This window comes from Leptomonas pyrrhocoris (assembly GCF_001293395.1).
Source record: "Leptomonas pyrrhocoris isolate H10 chromosome Unknown, whole genome shotgun sequence".
Lineage (NCBI taxonomy): Eukaryota > Euglenozoa > Kinetoplastea > Trypanosomatida > Trypanosomatidae > Leptomonas > Leptomonas pyrrhocoris.
In genome coordinates this window covers 295,133-311,531 of record NW_015438384.1, presented here as the reverse complement: position 1 = coordinate 311,531, position 16,399 = coordinate 295,133, and the positions used below count along the sequence as shown (strand labels likewise).

The 16,399-nt window shown below is 60.7% G+C and overlaps 3 protein-coding genes across 6 annotated transcripts; all 3 read left to right on the top strand.

Moving 5' to 3' along the window:
* Nucleotides 1-1,028: 1,028 nt before the first annotated feature.
* Nucleotides 1,029-12,305, top strand: ABB37_09047 (hypothetical protein; the record flags this gene model as incomplete). The annotated part of the gene is made up of 1 exon (XM_015808300.1): nt 1,029-12,305. Exon 1 carries the CDS (start codon nt 1,614-1,616, stop codon nt 12,303-12,305), a length of 10,692 nt encoding a protein of 3,563 aa, XP_015653191.1. The 5' UTR covers nt 1,029-1,613.
* A 581-nt stretch (nt 12,306-12,886) lies between these two features.
* ABB37_09046 (hypothetical protein) lies at nt 12,887-14,697 on the top strand (the record flags this gene model as incomplete). The annotated part of the gene is made up of 1 exon (XM_015808299.1): nt 12,887-14,697. Exon 1 carries the CDS (start codon nt 12,967-12,969, stop codon nt 14,695-14,697), a length of 1,731 nt encoding a protein of 576 aa, XP_015653190.1. The 5' UTR covers nt 12,887-12,966.
* A 602-nt stretch (nt 14,698-15,299) lies between these two features.
* Nucleotides 15,300-16,387, top strand: ABB37_09045 (putative mitochondrial hypothetical protein; the record flags this gene model as incomplete). Of its 4 annotated transcripts, none has more annotated exons than XM_015808298.1 (1): nt 15,300-16,387. In XM_015808298.1, the coding sequence occupies exon 1, from the start codon at nt 15,719-15,721 to the stop codon at nt 16,385-16,387; it is 669 nt and encodes a 222-aa protein (XP_015653189.1). In that variant the 5' UTR covers nt 15,300-15,718. The 4 variants fall into 4 exon arrangements, with proteins under 4 accessions (XP_015653189.1, XP_015653188.1, XP_015653187.1 ...); XM_015808297.1 differs by having other exon boundaries at nt 15,312-16,387; XM_015808296.1 differs by having other exon boundaries at nt 15,315-16,387.
* Nucleotides 16,388-16,399: the final 12 nt, after the last annotated feature.

Below are 16,399 nucleotides of genomic sequence, written 5' to 3'. Positions count from 1 at the left end.
AGTTCCTCTCATTTCCTGCTGTTCACTTGTACTCTTAACGTGAGCGTATTGTGCCGTCGTCCTTTGCCTCGGGTTTGACGTAGACAACTTCGGCTCTTTATTTTTATTGTTATTAGTTGTGGCCTTTATCGTGGGTGTGTGTGTGTGTGTTTCCTCGTGTTCGTTTGGTGGGTACGCATACGCGCCCTTCCGGTCGGAAACTGTACTAAGGTCGAGGACCACACACACACACGTATATATATAAGCTCGTATACATACACACGCAAACACTTACACGAGAAGGCCGGTGCGTGTAATGATATAATTTCTCTGCTTCCCTCCCCCCCCCCCTCCTCCACTTTTTTAATACTCTTCCTTTCTTCACTTCTCTCTCTATGTATATTCCCACTGACTTCGTCACCAGTCCGTTGCACGCTGATCTCTCATCGCTGCTGCTCGGAAATTATTTTTTTAAAAGCAGAAGGGAAAACTCCAACTTCCTCGTTGATTTGGCGCCTTCACGGAAGCGGACCTCCCTCTTGACGCACCGTGTCGTGTATCACTCCTATTATTATTACCACTACTACTCCGGTGTTGGTGTTGTTATTTGAAAAGGTGAGTGCGGTTGAAATAGTTATTTCCCTCCTCTTCCTTCGCTTTCGTTGTTGTTGTTGTTGGTGTTCTCTTCCGTTAGTGTTGTCCCTTTACGTGAAGCTATATATAAATATATAGATATATGTATTGATTTATCTTATATATATATATATAACTATTTTTGCGCGTGCGCATGCGTGGGAGTATCGCGTTGTCCTCTTTCCACGTCCTTTACATACCTTCACGCACACGCGCCTTAATATTAATTTTTCTCTTTACCCTTTTTTAAAGCATATATATATATATGAGCTCTTCTTGTCCTTCTCGTTCTCTTTCTTTCTCTCTCTCTCTCTCTTCCTCCACTTCTGCGTAACACACCTGACTTCTCAGACCTTCTATTATCTTTGTTTTATTCGTTGTCGACTAATCTTTTTCTTTCTTCTTCTTTCGATACAGGCTGGTGTTTCTTTTTCCCTTTGTTTATAATTCGTGTTTGTACGTGAGTGTATGTGGTGGAATTCGGTTTACCTCATCGTCAACGTTTGACCTCATCTGTAAACAGATATTGTACCACTTCTACGTTCTTCTACGTGCCTCACCGCACGCACGAACACACACACACACTCACGTACGCACAGAGAGGTAGCGAGAGACGTTGCATAGGCAGTACACGAGAGCGACGTTGATCCCTGCCTTCCTTCGCTGTGTTCGTTGTGCGTGGGAGTGCGTGTACGTGCACGCCTTTGGTGTAGTGCGTCACGCCGGTATCATCATCACTGTTTTCATTACTGTTGTTATTCTTCAATCTATTTATATATTTATTTCTTTTATTTACATCGGTCAGTAGCACACGAGCACGAGTAGCAGGCAGCACATCTTCTCCCGCTACAACTAGATTTTTTTCTCTCTCGTTAAGAAGCACCGCGCTTCACAACGGCAATACCTCTCTCTCTCTCTGTGTGTGTGTGTGTCTTTCAGTGGTCGTTGCGGTGGGTATTCCACGCTCTTCTTTCGAATTCCCTCCTGCAGCTTTCTGCAAGATGGCGCGAAGGGCGTCCGATGCGGCCTGGGCATTTAACACGCAAGATGATGACGCACGCGATGAGACCGCACCGAATACATTGGAAAACGCGGAGGACCTGCTGGTGACGATGAGGAACGCACGTGCTTACGCGGCAACGCCGGGTTTGGAAGGTCCGTTGCTGTCTGCAGAGACCCACCGCGGCGAGGAGGCGTTGGACAGTGGGGCACTGCTCGCGGGGAGCACTCCTGCAAACACGCCTCAGACCCTCACGGCGTCGCCCGCTCGCTCCGTTTCCTCCGCGCGATTGTCCTCTCCAGGGAATGCATCAGCCAAGGAGCGAAAGAAAAAGACGGTGACGGAGCACGTCGTACCGTCCTCTTCTGCGCACCTCACCTCGGAGGAAGGCATGCAGAAACTTTTTCTGATGAGCGCACCCGCGCTCGAAACCAGTGAGCCATCGTCTGCGTCTCTACGCGCAGAAACTGCAGCATCGCGAGCAGCAGCAGCAGCAACAGACACGAAGGGGGAGGACGACGGCAGCAGCAGTGCGGACATGGCCGCGGTGACGCTCTCGACGCCGCTGCGTGAGCTGGTGCGTGGCGCGGCCCTTCGCGAGGACGCCGACGCCCCGCTTTTAAACATTCCGGAGGACTTCACCCGAAGAACCGCCGCAGGTGCGGCGCGTGGGGAGGCGACGAGGATGGAGGGCAGTGGCAGCCGGCCGTACACCGGCAGTCATCGCAGCGACGCGACCATCAGGCCGGTGTGCACGCGCAACACAGCGGCAACGGAAGCAGCGATGAGGACGGCGGATATTACGTCGCTGTTGGAGGCCACTCGTGCCGTGGCGGCCACGCTGATGGTGGACCCGGACGCACCCCGTCCAAGCCGTGCTCACATGCTAAAACAGATAACACACGCCACCACCACCACCACAGTAGCAGCCACAGCAGCACCACCAGCGCCGTCGACGGCAGCAACCGCGGCGAAGAAACCCGCGGAGACGTCGACGAAGAGAAGACGCGAAACAGCGCGAAAAGATATCACCACGAGGCCCACCGCCACCGTCGAGGGAGACGAGTTAAGGCTCTTTCCACCTTCCCCTTTCGCTCCCTCTCGAAACGACGCCGCAGCATCGCAGGTTGACGCCAACGCGGTGACGTCCTCCTCTCCGGCGTCTGCCCTCCAAGCGGAAAGTGCAGCTGTGTCTGTCGTGGCGTCTCACACCCCGACCGCCGCGCCGCCCGTGGCGCCACGTTCCGCCTCTCGCATGAGATCGCTGACGCTTGCGGTGGCGAACTCCCTCTTGTCGGCCGGCGCCTCCGCCGCGGCTGTGAGCTCCGACGGCACGGCCGTGACAAGCCTCCCACCACCGGTCCCGCCTCAACACGCACACGTGAAGCAAGCTCCCAGCAACAGCAGCACCGGTTCGCGTCAGTCGGGAGGCACCCCGTCGTTTTTCACGCCGCACTCTCCGCTGAGCCCTAGCCTGGCGTGGCCGCCTGAGCGTAGCTTCGCGCCGTTTTCCAGCGGTAGTCCACTGGAGGCGACGAATAACTCGCTCATACGCGGACAGGACTCACCGGAGCGTCGCCCCTCCACGAGCAGTCGGCTTCCAGTGCAACAGCCGCAACAACATTATGCGTCCTTGTCGCACATGGACCGCGACCGCCCGATACCGCGCACAGCGAGTGCGCTGTCCAGCGGCGAGCGTACCGACGCCCCGCTTCACTTTGAGGACCTCCTTGACGGCAATACGGTCACCTCCTTCGATGAGGAGATGGCGCGCGAGTACGCGGCGGAGGCAGCCACCGAGGGGAACGACGAGGAAGACGAGGAAGACGAGGAATACGACGCCTTAAGAGAGGAGGGCAGCGTGCGGGAGCGGATCCGCCGCCGTGGCAGCAACGCACGGCGCAACCTCAGCATCTCCTCCCGCGGCAGCCGCCTCGCCCGCAGCCGCGGTGGCGGTGGCCATTTAGTGCCCGTGGCGCCGCCGTCGGACCTCCCGCACGACAGCCTGCACAGCGCGGAGATGCCCGACTTTTCGTTTGAGAGCGGCGACGCGGCAGTCAGCTCGGCAGCGACAGCGGCAGCGGCAGCGCTCATCGCCGCGTGGCGGGTGCGGTCTCTGCAGTCCGGGCGCTCCTCGACCCCCTCGCAGCCTGGTACAGTGGACTCCGCCTCTACGTCCACATCTTCGCAGCCGCTTCAATTGTTAGCCGCTGCCGGGTCGACAACACCGATTGGATCGGCTGTTATGATGGTCGGCAGCGGTTGTGGAGGTGGATCAGCCAGCCTTTCACCGTTGTGGGGCCGCACCTCTGAATCCGCAGCAGCAGCAACAGCAGCTCCGTTGCCTCGCCCACTGCGTGAAGAGGGTCAACGCCTGCTTGCACGGGCGGCGGAGCAGCAGCGTCCCCCTTCCGGTCTGCACGCCTTCCGACCACCGGCACCGCCACACGGAACCAAAGCGGGAGAGAAGGGCGACGGCAGCAGCAGCCGTCATCCTCCACCTCCGCCTCCTCCGCCTGGCGGTCGCAGCGCGTTTTGTAGAGAAATCCGCGATGTGCTGGACAGTTCTTTGAGTGCGCCGGAGATGCCGGAGGTGCTGCCGTCCGCCACGCCGCGCTCGGCGACGGAGCCGACGAGTTGCATCGCAACCGCTTCGAACACGCCGGTCACGATGCTGAGCCGCACTGTCGGCGGCGGCGGCGCCGCAGGAAGGAGAGGCGGTGGGCAAAGTGGTGTGAAGGACGTGGAACACCTCTTGCCGAGTTCGGCCGCCTCCCATCTTCTTCAGCAACAAGCAACCCCGCTTGTCTCGGCGAGCACCCTCGCAGCTGCCGTGCCGGCAACGACGCACCCCTCCACGGCGCGTGCGCAGAGTGGCACCGCTCCCACGTCCGCGTCGCCGCTGCTGCACGTTGGCTGCCGTCCCCCACGCACTGGTCCGTGGGCGACGGGTAAGGTGGTCCGCCCGCCTCCGCTGTTACTCACGCAGCGATCGTCGGCGAGTTCCACCGTCCGTACCGTCTCTGGTGCCGAGTCTCCACACGCCGAAAACTCTCCTGAGGTGCCTCAACACGACAGTGACACTGCGACGCGGATGAGCGCGACGGCTGCGCTGCCCAACAATCCATCCTCGACTGCCCCACCAACACACGGGGCAGGGCATCCAAGGCCAGAGCACTCAGTAGAACAATCTTTGTTGGCTTCTTCAGGCGACTCCGCAGTGGAGGTGACGACAACGGCGACTGCCGATGCCACTGCTGCTGCTGCTGCTGCTGAGGTGAAAGTGAAGCCGCCAAGAGCTCTCTTTGCTTCTTCACTTACGCGGCCATCACCGGACACCGTGTTCATACCGGAGGGGCGGCCCCTCGGCGACGGGATGGTGCAACCCAGCTCATCTGGGCTGTGCGACACAGGTCTCGTCTCCCCGTCCACGGCGGTGGAGAACGGAGGGGAGAGCCAGCTACTAGAGGACAGTCTACCCAGTCGCAGCAGCGAAGGCGCTGAAGAGCTGTCTTTGTTGTCGCCCTCCTCGCGGCTATCGGCACCGACGTCTTTGCTGGATCGGCAGGACGTGTTGACGTCGCCGGTGTCGGTTACCACCACCGCCTCCCCCAGCTCGGTGCTGCCTAGCATGGTCGTTCCACTCGCTCCGCTGAAAACCCATGACGGCGCGGGGCGACACAAGGCAAAGGAGACCTCCGCAGCAGCGCATCTGACTCGCTCGTCAAGTGCGGTGTGTGAACGCGCCTCCCACGCGTCTCTGCCGCGGAGCCGCAGTGCAGACGACGCGCTGGCCGGGCAGACTTTCGAGTTGGCGGTCGCAGCGGCGCAGCCCGCAACTGGGCGAGACGGTGTTCCTCCTGACGCTGTAGGCGCAAAGGCTGTGAAGGTCGCGAGCAGCGCCGAGGTGGGCGAAACGACGTCCTCCGAGAACGACAAAGGCAACAACGCAAAGACACGATCGTCAAAGCGGCACTTCCGATTGCTGTGGATTCTCCTGCCGTACGGCGTCTTTGTCGCGATGCTCGCGGTCGGCATGTTTGTCGCTACGCACGTGGTCGCGCAGGAAACGGTGTCACACACGTGGAGCGAGCTGCACACGTACATGCGCGACGAGCTTGTCGCTTTCATGGAGGAGGTCACTTTGCTGCCCGTGATGTCGGGAGAGATGTTGACGAGTCAGCGGACACGCAACGCTGCCCACCCGCGGCCAACCGACCCACGACGGCCGCCGATCGTCAACGTTTCTCGTGGCCTTTGCGCCGCGTTGAAGTACACGGATCTAGGAAAGCTGATGGTGACCTTGACGTACGTCTCCCTCAGCAGTGCAGACGCGACGAACAACACAGCGGGCGGTGCTGCAACTCTGCAGCCACACGCTCGACGGACGGAGCTGGAGGGGGATGCAGATCCAAAGGAACTAACTTTACGGACGCGGCGGAGCGAAACGGACGGGTCGGGCAGCGACGCAGGGGCCAGCGAGGTGGAATGGCGGACCGCCTTTGCGTTCTGCGATGCGAGCTACTCCGCCGACTACTTTTTGGCGGGCGCACGCGAGGCGGTGCGGGCACGTCAGCGCGACGAAGGTGAACTCAACAAAGCAGCTGACTTCTACTCCATCAACATGTTGACGATGGACGTCGTGCAGCCGCCTGTCAAAATGAGAATCGCACGGTCTCCCCCGCACTTCGACGGCAACGCCGCCGCACGCGTCGCGCACGTGCTACCGATCGTGCAGGCGTGGAAAGCCGCCGTGGAGAGAAACGACGGGTCGGAGTCGAGTGTGGAGCGGTGGTTGATATCGTCGCCTGGACCTCTTGCGAGTCCACATCTGACGTACGTCCACCCGTTCTACGAGTACGGGCGAGCGGAGCCGTCCGCCGTGTGGTGTCGCATGAAAGCAGCGGCGCTGCTGCGTAGTTATGTGAAGCACCAGCAGCTGCAGCACGCGCACTCCCCTTCCTCCATTACGGCGAAGGTGATGCTGCTCGTGCCGCGTCGTCAGCAGCCGCCCCCGCAGCTCGGCGGTGTGCGTGACAGGGTGCTGCGTGGGGTGTCGGACGCACCGATAACTGAAGCGGACATCATCGCGCGCAGTTGGGCACTGGATACTGGGCGAGAAGTGCGAAGAAGTTCTGGCGCATCTCCGGTTACGCCTACGCATACAACGGACCCCAGTCCAAACACGACTCCCGCTGCACCACCAAGAGCACTCGACGAATGTGCGGAGAACATCACCGACCGCGGCCACGCACCGGCAGCGCTGTCGTCGGAGCTGCGCAGCTTGAGATGCGAAGGCGAAGACGCAGAACACACTGCCACGTCGTCACTATCAGCAGCGGCAGCAGACGGTGCTGATGGGGGGGTGTCGGACCACCCAGGATGGCTGCCATGGCTCGTGCACGATGCATCGCCGCTGGCGGGGCCCCGCCTCGACGATGTCGGCGATGCCCTAATGCAGGCCGCGTTGGGCGTCGTGAACGTGTCAGCCTACGCGGCGGAGATGTACGAGCGGCGTGGCGCACCGTTTAGCCCGGGAACGGCGGTGGCGAGCGATGTCCCTCCGCACACGACCGCACGTCACAGCGAAGGGGGATCGCTGCAGGGTGCGGGGCAGCGCACCGTAATGCCTGCTGTATTCCGTGAGTTTTACTTTGCTGGGCAGCGCGCTGCGGTGAGCGTGGCTGCGGTGCAGCTGCAGTCGAACTTCTCTGTGATGATGGTCGTCGTCACCCCGCTCTCTGCTGCCGAGGGAGGCCGCTGCGAAACGATGCAGCGCTATCTCACCGTCATCGCGGTGGCCGTGGCGGTGATGTGTTCCACGTTTCTAGTCTTCTTTGTGCTGACCTGCTACGTGCAGCTGCCTCTCATTTCGATTCAGCAGGAACTGGAGCAGATGGTGGTGCTGCACAAGCGCAAGGCTGCGGCGCCGCCGTTGTCGTTGACCGCCGACGAGGTCGTGAATGTCTCCCCGCTGAGCTTAAGTGGCGTGGCGAAGCAGGATGCGGCGATGGCGGAGTCGGCGTCGAAGTCGGGCGAAGGCCGGCAAAATGAAGAAGGAGGTGTGGAAAAGACGAAGGATCATCGTGCCGCGGCAGAGAGCAACGACACGCGGGTGGTGGAAGAGCGTGTCCGCAACACCGCGGCTCTTCCTGCAGAGGACCCAGCAAGGAGGCAACCCGCACTGGACAGGGCAATGACCGAGTCCTCAGGAGTGTACGGTCCAGAGCGTACTATTTCCTCTTTCCCTCGACGATTGCGCCTGCGCCTCCTCCCCTACGCTCACCGGCTCCTTCACTGTCTTACCCAGCTACGTCTTTCGGAGATGGCGGAGCTGCAGGATGTGAGCGCGGCGCTGCGCCAGCATGTGCACGAGATACAGCAATACATTCCCACGCGCTACACCTTCGACGACTCCGCTACGGCGCTGCTGCCGTCGTCTTCATCGCCCCTTACGGGGAAGTCTTCTAATGCCACTACTACGACTACGACTACTACGATGACGGCGGCGGCGGTAGGGAACACCGCGCATCCTCGCTCATCGCCCACCTTGCCGACTCTCGCTGGACGCACCAGAGCGGCCCCTCGCAGCGCAGCAGCGACAGCGCCGTCACGGCGCTCGTTGAGCCCACCCGTTCACGCGCAACCAGAACCGGAACTTTTCCGCAGCAGCAGTGCTGCACCGGCTGACCAAGCCATCGCCGTCAACGCGAAAGACAGTCGCACGGACAGCAGCAGCAATGACGGCAGCGGCGGAGGGGTCAGTGGTGGGAGTGCGCTGGACTCGCGTCTCTCCGCCACTGTGCGGATAGCTGAGACGCATGGACGTCTTGGCATCCTCGGAGACTTCAGTCAGTCCTATACCTTGCTGCATCCTCAAGTCAGCGTCGGTGGGTCGGGAACGGTACCGGCTGCGAGGAGCACCGCAGGAGAGCCGCCGCCGTCGGCCAAGTCCGTCTCCCATCCGCGGGGTTACTCAGAGGGCTCCAACACCACTCAGACCCACGAAAGGCGTTTGCAAGCGGACTCGTCCACAACGACAGAGAATACGAATGCCGCAGTGACCTTGCGTTCGTCCCGAAGCACCGCACGCGCCAGCCACAGTACGGGTTCATCTCTAGATCACACAACGCAAGAAAGGGAAGCAACCCAGCCCGACGCGGCAGCCGCATCGATGGCTGCGTTGTACGAACAGTCTGTTCCAACGGCGTGCGGCAACAGCCACGCAGGTCCTCCAAGTGACCCGGTAGACGTGCCCCACGCAGCGGCGCACGGGAAGGAGAGGCCGCAGGAGAAGCCGTGCTTAGCCCCATCACCGACACCGGCAGAAGAGGAAGGCACGCGAGAGCACGGTGGCACAGAATCTGCCACAAGGGAACGCGTTGGCCCATCTGCATCAGCGAACACGGACGATAGCCACAGAAAGAAAAGCAGTGGAAATAACCTTCCACGTCCTCCCATGGTGCAGCTACCGAATGTGCTTTCCACGTCTTCGCCACCGCAAGCGCTGTTGAGCGTCACGACGCCCGACGTCAGCGCCACAAATTCAGAAACGGAGAACGCCACTTCTATCCCCGCGTCGAGTCACCTCAGCGCCGTCGAGGAACAGGCCGCCGAGAGCTCTGACTATCACGATCCTGCAGCCTATCACGTCAGCTCCCCCCACATCAAGCGGGATGCGCGGACCTGGACGCCAAACAGCTTTTCCAAGTGCCTCTGCTCCTTGCTGTGCATTCACGTGCATATCGAGGACAACACCGACGTGCACGCGCAGTTCCCCGAGATCGTAGAGACGGTGATGGAGTGCGTGTACCGCTATGGCGGCATCTTCGACGTCCTCGTGCCGGAGATGATGTACGTCAGCTTTGGCTCCCGTGTCCAGACGAAGGACCACGCCTTGCTTGCCACGCGGTGTGGCATCGAGATTTTTAGCCGCCTCTCCACCCGTGCGCTGCGTTACATGACGTTTGTGGTGGACACGGGTGTGTACACCGTCGGGGTGTGCGGGGTGCCGGAGCACAAGGAGTTCGTCCTCTTCGGGCGACCGTCGAGCGAGATTTTCTTTGAGCAGCAGCTCCAGTCTGGCTTCCGCTTCCTGGTCACCGACTCGGCGGTTCCGCTGATCCGCCAGCACTTCCGAATGCTGCCCATCGACGTCATGACGGTGGTGGAGGAAACGGGGCAGCCAAACATCGTCCTCTACGTCGTGATGGTCGGCTCGGTGCACGAGCCGTGGTGGGAGGACTTCAGTCAGCTGGCGCACGAGGCTTTTCTGAACTTTATTCGCGGCAACTTCGAAGCCGCGTGCCCGCTCTATGAGCGGCTTCTCCACTCCTCGTCCGTGACTCTGACGATCCTCTTTCAATACCTCCTGGTGCATGAGCGCGTCCTCACCGAGAACAAAGCCGGTCTCTCGCCGACCGAGCTGGCCCGGCAGCTGGATGAGCTGACGGTTACGTGCGTGAACGAGCTGTCTCGCGAGCGCGACCCCATGGTGGAGCCCTTCGGTGCCGCGATGCCGTGGCTCGTCTGCCGACCCGAGCTGCACCGCCACTTCTCCGACGAGGACGGAGATGACGAGGCGCCGAAATCGATCACAAGTGCGACCAGCTCCAGCGGCAACGGCACCGCCAGACGTAGACGAGGCAGGAGGGTGTTTGCGTCCCTCACCTCGCCGATGCGGGCGGGCGCGTCGGCCACACAGCAGCGGCTGCGTCAATCGAGGGCTGCCGGCCTCACGACCGCAACAACATCCTCCGTGTCCATGGTGTCGCCGAGCACACGCGGACCTAGCACGTTTGCCTCGTTATGCGAGCGCACGCCGACTACATCAAAGAGTGGCAGATCGGTGAGCGCCACAACGGCGACTGAGTCCAGCGTGGCGGAGGCGGCGATGGCTGCTCCTGTGGCTCCTGCGACCGACACCTCTGTGGAGAGTGCAACGCAACGCCGCAACCGCAGTCTTTACAAGAAAGACTCGAAAGTAGAGGACTGCGTGGATGATGAGATGGTGAAGGTTGCGCTGGGGGACGGTGAGGATGATGATCGCATTGTGGGGCCCAAGGCAGACTTCAACGGCATCGCGTTGCGGGTGCTGGACCTGTCGAAGCAGCTCTGGCAGCTGTCCAACACCCCCATCGGCGGTGCGGCCGCCGTCGCGCGTATCGACACCTCGCTCTCCTTCGTCGGTATTTCCTCCAACGGAGCGATGGCGGAGATTCAGGTGTATGCGGTGAAGGTGGCCCCGCAGACGGTGTCGACGTGGAGCTGCCCCTCCTTGCTGCCGCCGCGGCCCGGTGGTGTGCAAGGGGGGGAATGCACGCTGCAGTCGACGTCGGTGTCCCCGCCAGCGGCCGAGGCACCGACCACGACAGCAGCAGCGGGCGACGGCGCCAGGAAAGCATCCACCGACGCGGTGCCCGCGTCAGCCGTGGTGTCGCTGCGGGAGAAGGAGTCCCTCCACCGCATCGCGTTTGCCCTGCCGTCGCAGGTGCGCGCCCGACAGGAGGACGCACCGCATGCCGCGAGTCCGTTCTCCTCGCCCAATTCCCCCGACCGTGGCGACTGCCCACGACGCGCTCGCGAAGAGATGGACGGCGACGAGGCTGGAGAAGGTGAAGAGAGCCGCCAGAGCGCCGCCGCAAGCGCAGCGCTGCGTTCTCGCTCTGCTGATCTGTCCCTCACGGCGGGGACCAACGAGGCGCAGCAGGTGGAATCGGATACAACGGATCCCACAGAGCCGGCTGCTCGTGGAGGAGGAGGGGGGGGAGGAGAGAAGGGGGAGGAAGCGCACAGCACGTCGGTGAACGTGGACCTGGCGGCGATGGACGCCGTGGCCCGCTGCTACTGCGAGGGCAACACGGTCCAGCTCCTCTCCATGGCCGTCACCCCGACACACGTCTACACCATCATGGAGTGGGTCGCCGAGCAGACCCTGCGCAAAACGGTGAGCCGATTTGGTAGCCGTCTCGCGCTGGCCTCGACGCGGAAGTGCTGCGTCGCCGCTCTGCGTGCACTGGATCACCTCCACAACTCCCGCGGCGTCGTGCACGGTCGCGTGCATCCGGACAACATCCTCTTCGGGGTGGAGGGCAACTGCAAGATCACAGGGATGCTCTACCTGTATGAGTGGGCCCTGCCAGACCCCGCCTTGTACGCGACGCTGACGCGGGTGGCGGCGGCGTACTGCAGTCCAGAGGTGAACGCGGGCGAGGCGCCGACGCCGGAGTCGGACATTTACTCTTTCGGTCTTCTGCTGTTGCAGATGCTGGCGGGGGAGCTTCCCTGGACGTGGACTGGCACCACGCCACAACAGCCACAGCAGCCGCAGCAACAGCGCTCGGACACGAGTGGACCGGAGCTACGTTGGATACTGCAGGACAACAAGACTTTTATCGAGGCCGTCAACGGAGGCGAGATAGAACTGCGGCAGTACGGACGTGAGAGAAATCAGTATAACGTGTCGATGGAGGCCGCGCTGCGGCGGCAGCTGGATCACGTGGGTTGGCCCCGCAAGACGGCTGCGACGACGGCACGCAGGAAAGCGACAGCTGGACCAAACAAAGGCAGTTTGGGAAGGGAAGAGCAGGCAACGGACCCGGTGATGTTGCGTGTGCTGGAGAGCTGCCTGGCTTATGAGCCGTCGCAGCGCAAAGGAGCGGCGGAGTTGCTGAAGCTGCTGTGCGAGATGTAAAGCATTTTTTTCTTCTTCTTCTGTTCTTTTGCGGCTCGCTGAGGCGACGCAGCCGTGAAGGCAGAGAGAGCGACACTGTAAGGCAGAAGAGAACTGCCTACCCCCTTTACTGGAGAGAAGGGTGGGGTGGGGTGGGGGGGGGGGTGTTTTAGACCGTGAATGCAATACGTCTATGCGTCTCTCTCTCTCTCTCTGTGTGTGTGTGTGTGGCTCCGCCTTATTGGAAAAATGAAGGATGTAACTATGAAAAGGAAACCTATCAAAACACATATATTGCTGCTCTTTTTCATGGCGGCGCTTCCGCTGGGCCTCATCTGCAATTACTCGGCAGTCTAAAGCAGTTCACGGTATTATATATATGTACGCGGCAGCGTGCGAAAGCGCCACCTACAACTTTCAAGCATTATTCAACTTCCGTAGCTGAGGCGTACGGGCAGAGACATGCCGTTTGACGCTGATGTTCCAGAGCAGTGGGAAGAAGAGGAGGGGACTCGGTGCAGCCTTCTCTTCCCTCTTCGTCAATGTCCCCCGTTCTCGCTTCCCTGCTCTCACCTCTTCCTCATCCCTTCGTCATCATCACAGAAACGCGCGCGCGACGAGCCGCCTCACCTGGAAGATAATAAGAAATATATATATCGACAACTACACCCTTCGACAAGCGATGTCGTCAAGGCCGTCCGCGGCGAACACCTACACCCGCTCCGCCATCCTGGCGTGGGCGAATGCCGTCTTGCAACGGTCACACCTTACCTTCCACGACATCCCGTGCCACGATGTCGCGTTGCTCCTGTTCGGCATTTTTCACGCCACCGACGTTCAAATCGAGTCGTGCGTCAGCACCAATGACGCGGTCGGTGTGCCGCTGCTGTCCGCTGCGGAGCTGCGCAGGCACGATGCAGTGCACCGCGTCACGTGTCGGCGATACCTGCAGCTCCTCCAGTTTCCACCAGCAGTCACAACGACAGCAGCAGCAGTAGTGGGTAACGCCTCCAGCGCGGCGTCGGTGTCTTCTGCTGTCGCCGCATCCGTTGTCGCCTCGGCGGAAGACCGGAGTGGCAGCAATGCGGTGACGCAGCTGCGAAACGCAGAGCACGTTCTCGCGCTGATTCGCGCGCTCAGCTCTGAAGAGGCGGAGCAGCTTCGTGCTGGCAACTCCTGCTCGGACGGGCCGAAGGAGCAGGACGGCGACATCGACGCAGAGGGCGCGGTGAACACCGGAAATGCCGCCAACGTGGTGCTTCTCCTCGGTCCGTCCATGACGGCCAACGCGTGGCTCGGTGGCAACGCCTTTGTGGAGGAGCTGAAGCTGTGGCGGTGGGTGCGGCTCATGGCGGACCGTCACCGATGCACAGTGACGTCCATTCGCACCACCATCGCAGCGTACCTCCAGCACGATGTCCTTGAACCGCTGCGCGCTGTTCCGCCGACGGTGTCGTCGTCATCGTTGTTGTCCACCGTCTGTGGGACAGCGGGAAAGCGTTCTCGGTCAAGCTCGCCAGAGCCAACAGAGGAGCAGGATGAAGGGGGAGAAAAAGAGCACGCTGAGGACTCCTCCATTGGACAGACACACACGGCGACGGGCCGTCACGCAGATGGGCTCAACGTTTCAGAGAACACCGCGGAGGTGCAGCAACAGCAGCGGCGGCGGCTTGATGCTTCCCAACCCCCCGTGGCTCCGCTCCTCACCTCCACAGCATCTACAACCCCGTTCTACGGGTCGGTGTCTCCTGTACATGCGCTGCTCTCGCCCATCCGCGGCACCGACCGACACGAGCGCGATGACGGCGAAAGCCTCTCCTGCTCTTCGACCTCCGCCGCCGCAGCAGCGCTCGCCCTTCACGAGGCAACGGAGGCCACGACTACCTCGTACGTCGCACAGACGCTCCCGCTGCAGAACGCGTTGCGTGTGGCGCGGTCAACGTTGGAGTGCACGCTTCGCGACGCCGCCACCGTGACGGCCGCTGATACAGAAGTCGTATCGGCACACTCCTCCACCGGAGCAGCGGAAAACCTGTGTGACGGTGCTGGCCAGATGTCCCTCCACCCTTCTGCACCGCCGGCTGTCCACAATAACGGTGAAGCGCAGGAGGTGCTGTGTCGTCGGCGGATGGTCGAACACGTCTTTCCGGTCACCGCCATCACAGATGGTCGTGCACAAGCGGACACGCGTCGTGGCAGCGGGGGAAGCGGTGGTGGTGCGGTGCCGAACTCGTCTGCGTCTGCGCTCACGGCGCCCTCCTCTTGTTGTGTGTGTCCGGCCGTGATGGCGCACGCTATTCAATGTAACTTGAACGCCATCGATGCGTTGGAGGAGGCCCGAGTGAAGGCGATAGCGGCGTGCATGAAGAAAGACCCGGTGGCGCTGCTGGCTGCCCTGCAGAGTATTGTGTGAGCCGCACGCCGAGTGCTTCGACTCTGTGGGTGATATCCATATATTCCTCTGTTCTTTTTTTGTTTGGTTTTAGTTTTACTCTTACTGTTTTCGTTAGATGCGTATATTTACATTTAGATCTCCAGAATACGTGATGTCATGTCTCTTCATGTTGTTGTTTGATGCTGCCTTATTGTCGAAGCGCGGAGAACAGCAAGTTTACACAAGCAGTGTGATACAAGCTTGTTTAGGCCCGTGTATTTATTATTATTATTATTATTATTATTATTATTATTCAACATAGAAGATGCGCGCTTCCCGTGTCTCGCATCGTCCGAAGGCTCCTACGTCACCCTACCTCAAACGAAGAAATGAAGAAGGCACTGTTGGACCAGCAGCCGCGGAGCGCATCCATGATTCCTGCTTTGCCGTCCTCCCGGGCGCTTGCACCGCGCTGCACCAGCAGTGCTTGTTGGGATGGTGTTCGGTTGACGGTTTCCATCAGCGACGCCTCCCTCCCCGCTTCCGTCCGCCTCCATCTCAACACGCCTACTCTCTTCCCTGCCCTTTTGTCTCGCCGCGTTTCTTGTCACCTCCCCTCACCACGCTCGTGTTGTGTGTGAGCACCCGCTGCAGCAGAGGTGTTAGAACGCACCTCGCCGACCGTCTCATCAACAAGTAAAAAAGGTAAGAGGTAGAAGAGAGAGAGAGAGGAAGAGCCACGGTGCTCCACAGCAGCGGTGCCGGCGACGTGCCTCTCCCTTGCGTCCGCAAGCAGCGACAAACTGGCAGATTAGCTCCCTCGTAGCCTCCGTAGCAACTCCGTAGACGTGGCAATATCTAGCAAAAGCAATCTCATCAAAAGTACTCCTTTTTTTTCTTAGTAGTAGTTCGTGCACTTCAGCGTAGTTACAATTTATCGTACTCCTTTAGAGTTCTCTTTCTCTCCCTCTGTTGAGCTCGCCACTTGCATTACCCGCTTCCTCGTCTTGAAGCACGCAGACACACCCACACACAACGAGGAAGAAGAAACAAACAAAACATGCTGCGTCGCGGGGGCCGCACGAGCGCCTTCGCACTCACCCACAGCACCGTCGCGTGCGTGCCGGCGTTGTGCAGCGCGGCGCGCTTCATTGCAAATGAGTTTAAAGACATCCGCCCCAGCAGCGGTGGTGCGGCGCCGCCGCCGTCCATCAGCCACAACGAGCCCCTCTTGCCCATGGACTTCAACCCCCACATTGAGTGGTTCGAGTACCCGAAGGAGATCTTCGATCCGAAGTTCCCGTACACCCGTGAGGAGAGCATCCGCATGACCGAGGAGTCGTGGGAGAGCACGATGGACGAGATGGCGAGCAAGTACGGGATGCGGCTGAACATGACGACCAAGCCGACCTTCTGGCTGGCGTGGTCTATCATGTTCTTTTACAGCTGGTACACGCTGTGGGGCTGCTACCGGGCGATGGGCACGGAGCCGGGGTGGTCGCACTTTAGGAACGTGGTGCTGAACCAGCCATCGGTGCCGGTGCTGGAGGAGGACGACATCTACCTGGACCAGTGGATGCGGCCGGAGATGCGGGAGAAGTTCAGCCGCTACGACCGCTTCTGGAACTGGAAGCCGCTCGTGAACCGGGCGGGGGCGAAGACCTCGTGGCAGATCCCGATGCAGTACACGGACGAGTCGGAGTGGAAGCACATGACGAGTCGCGTATAAAAGTGGTGGGCT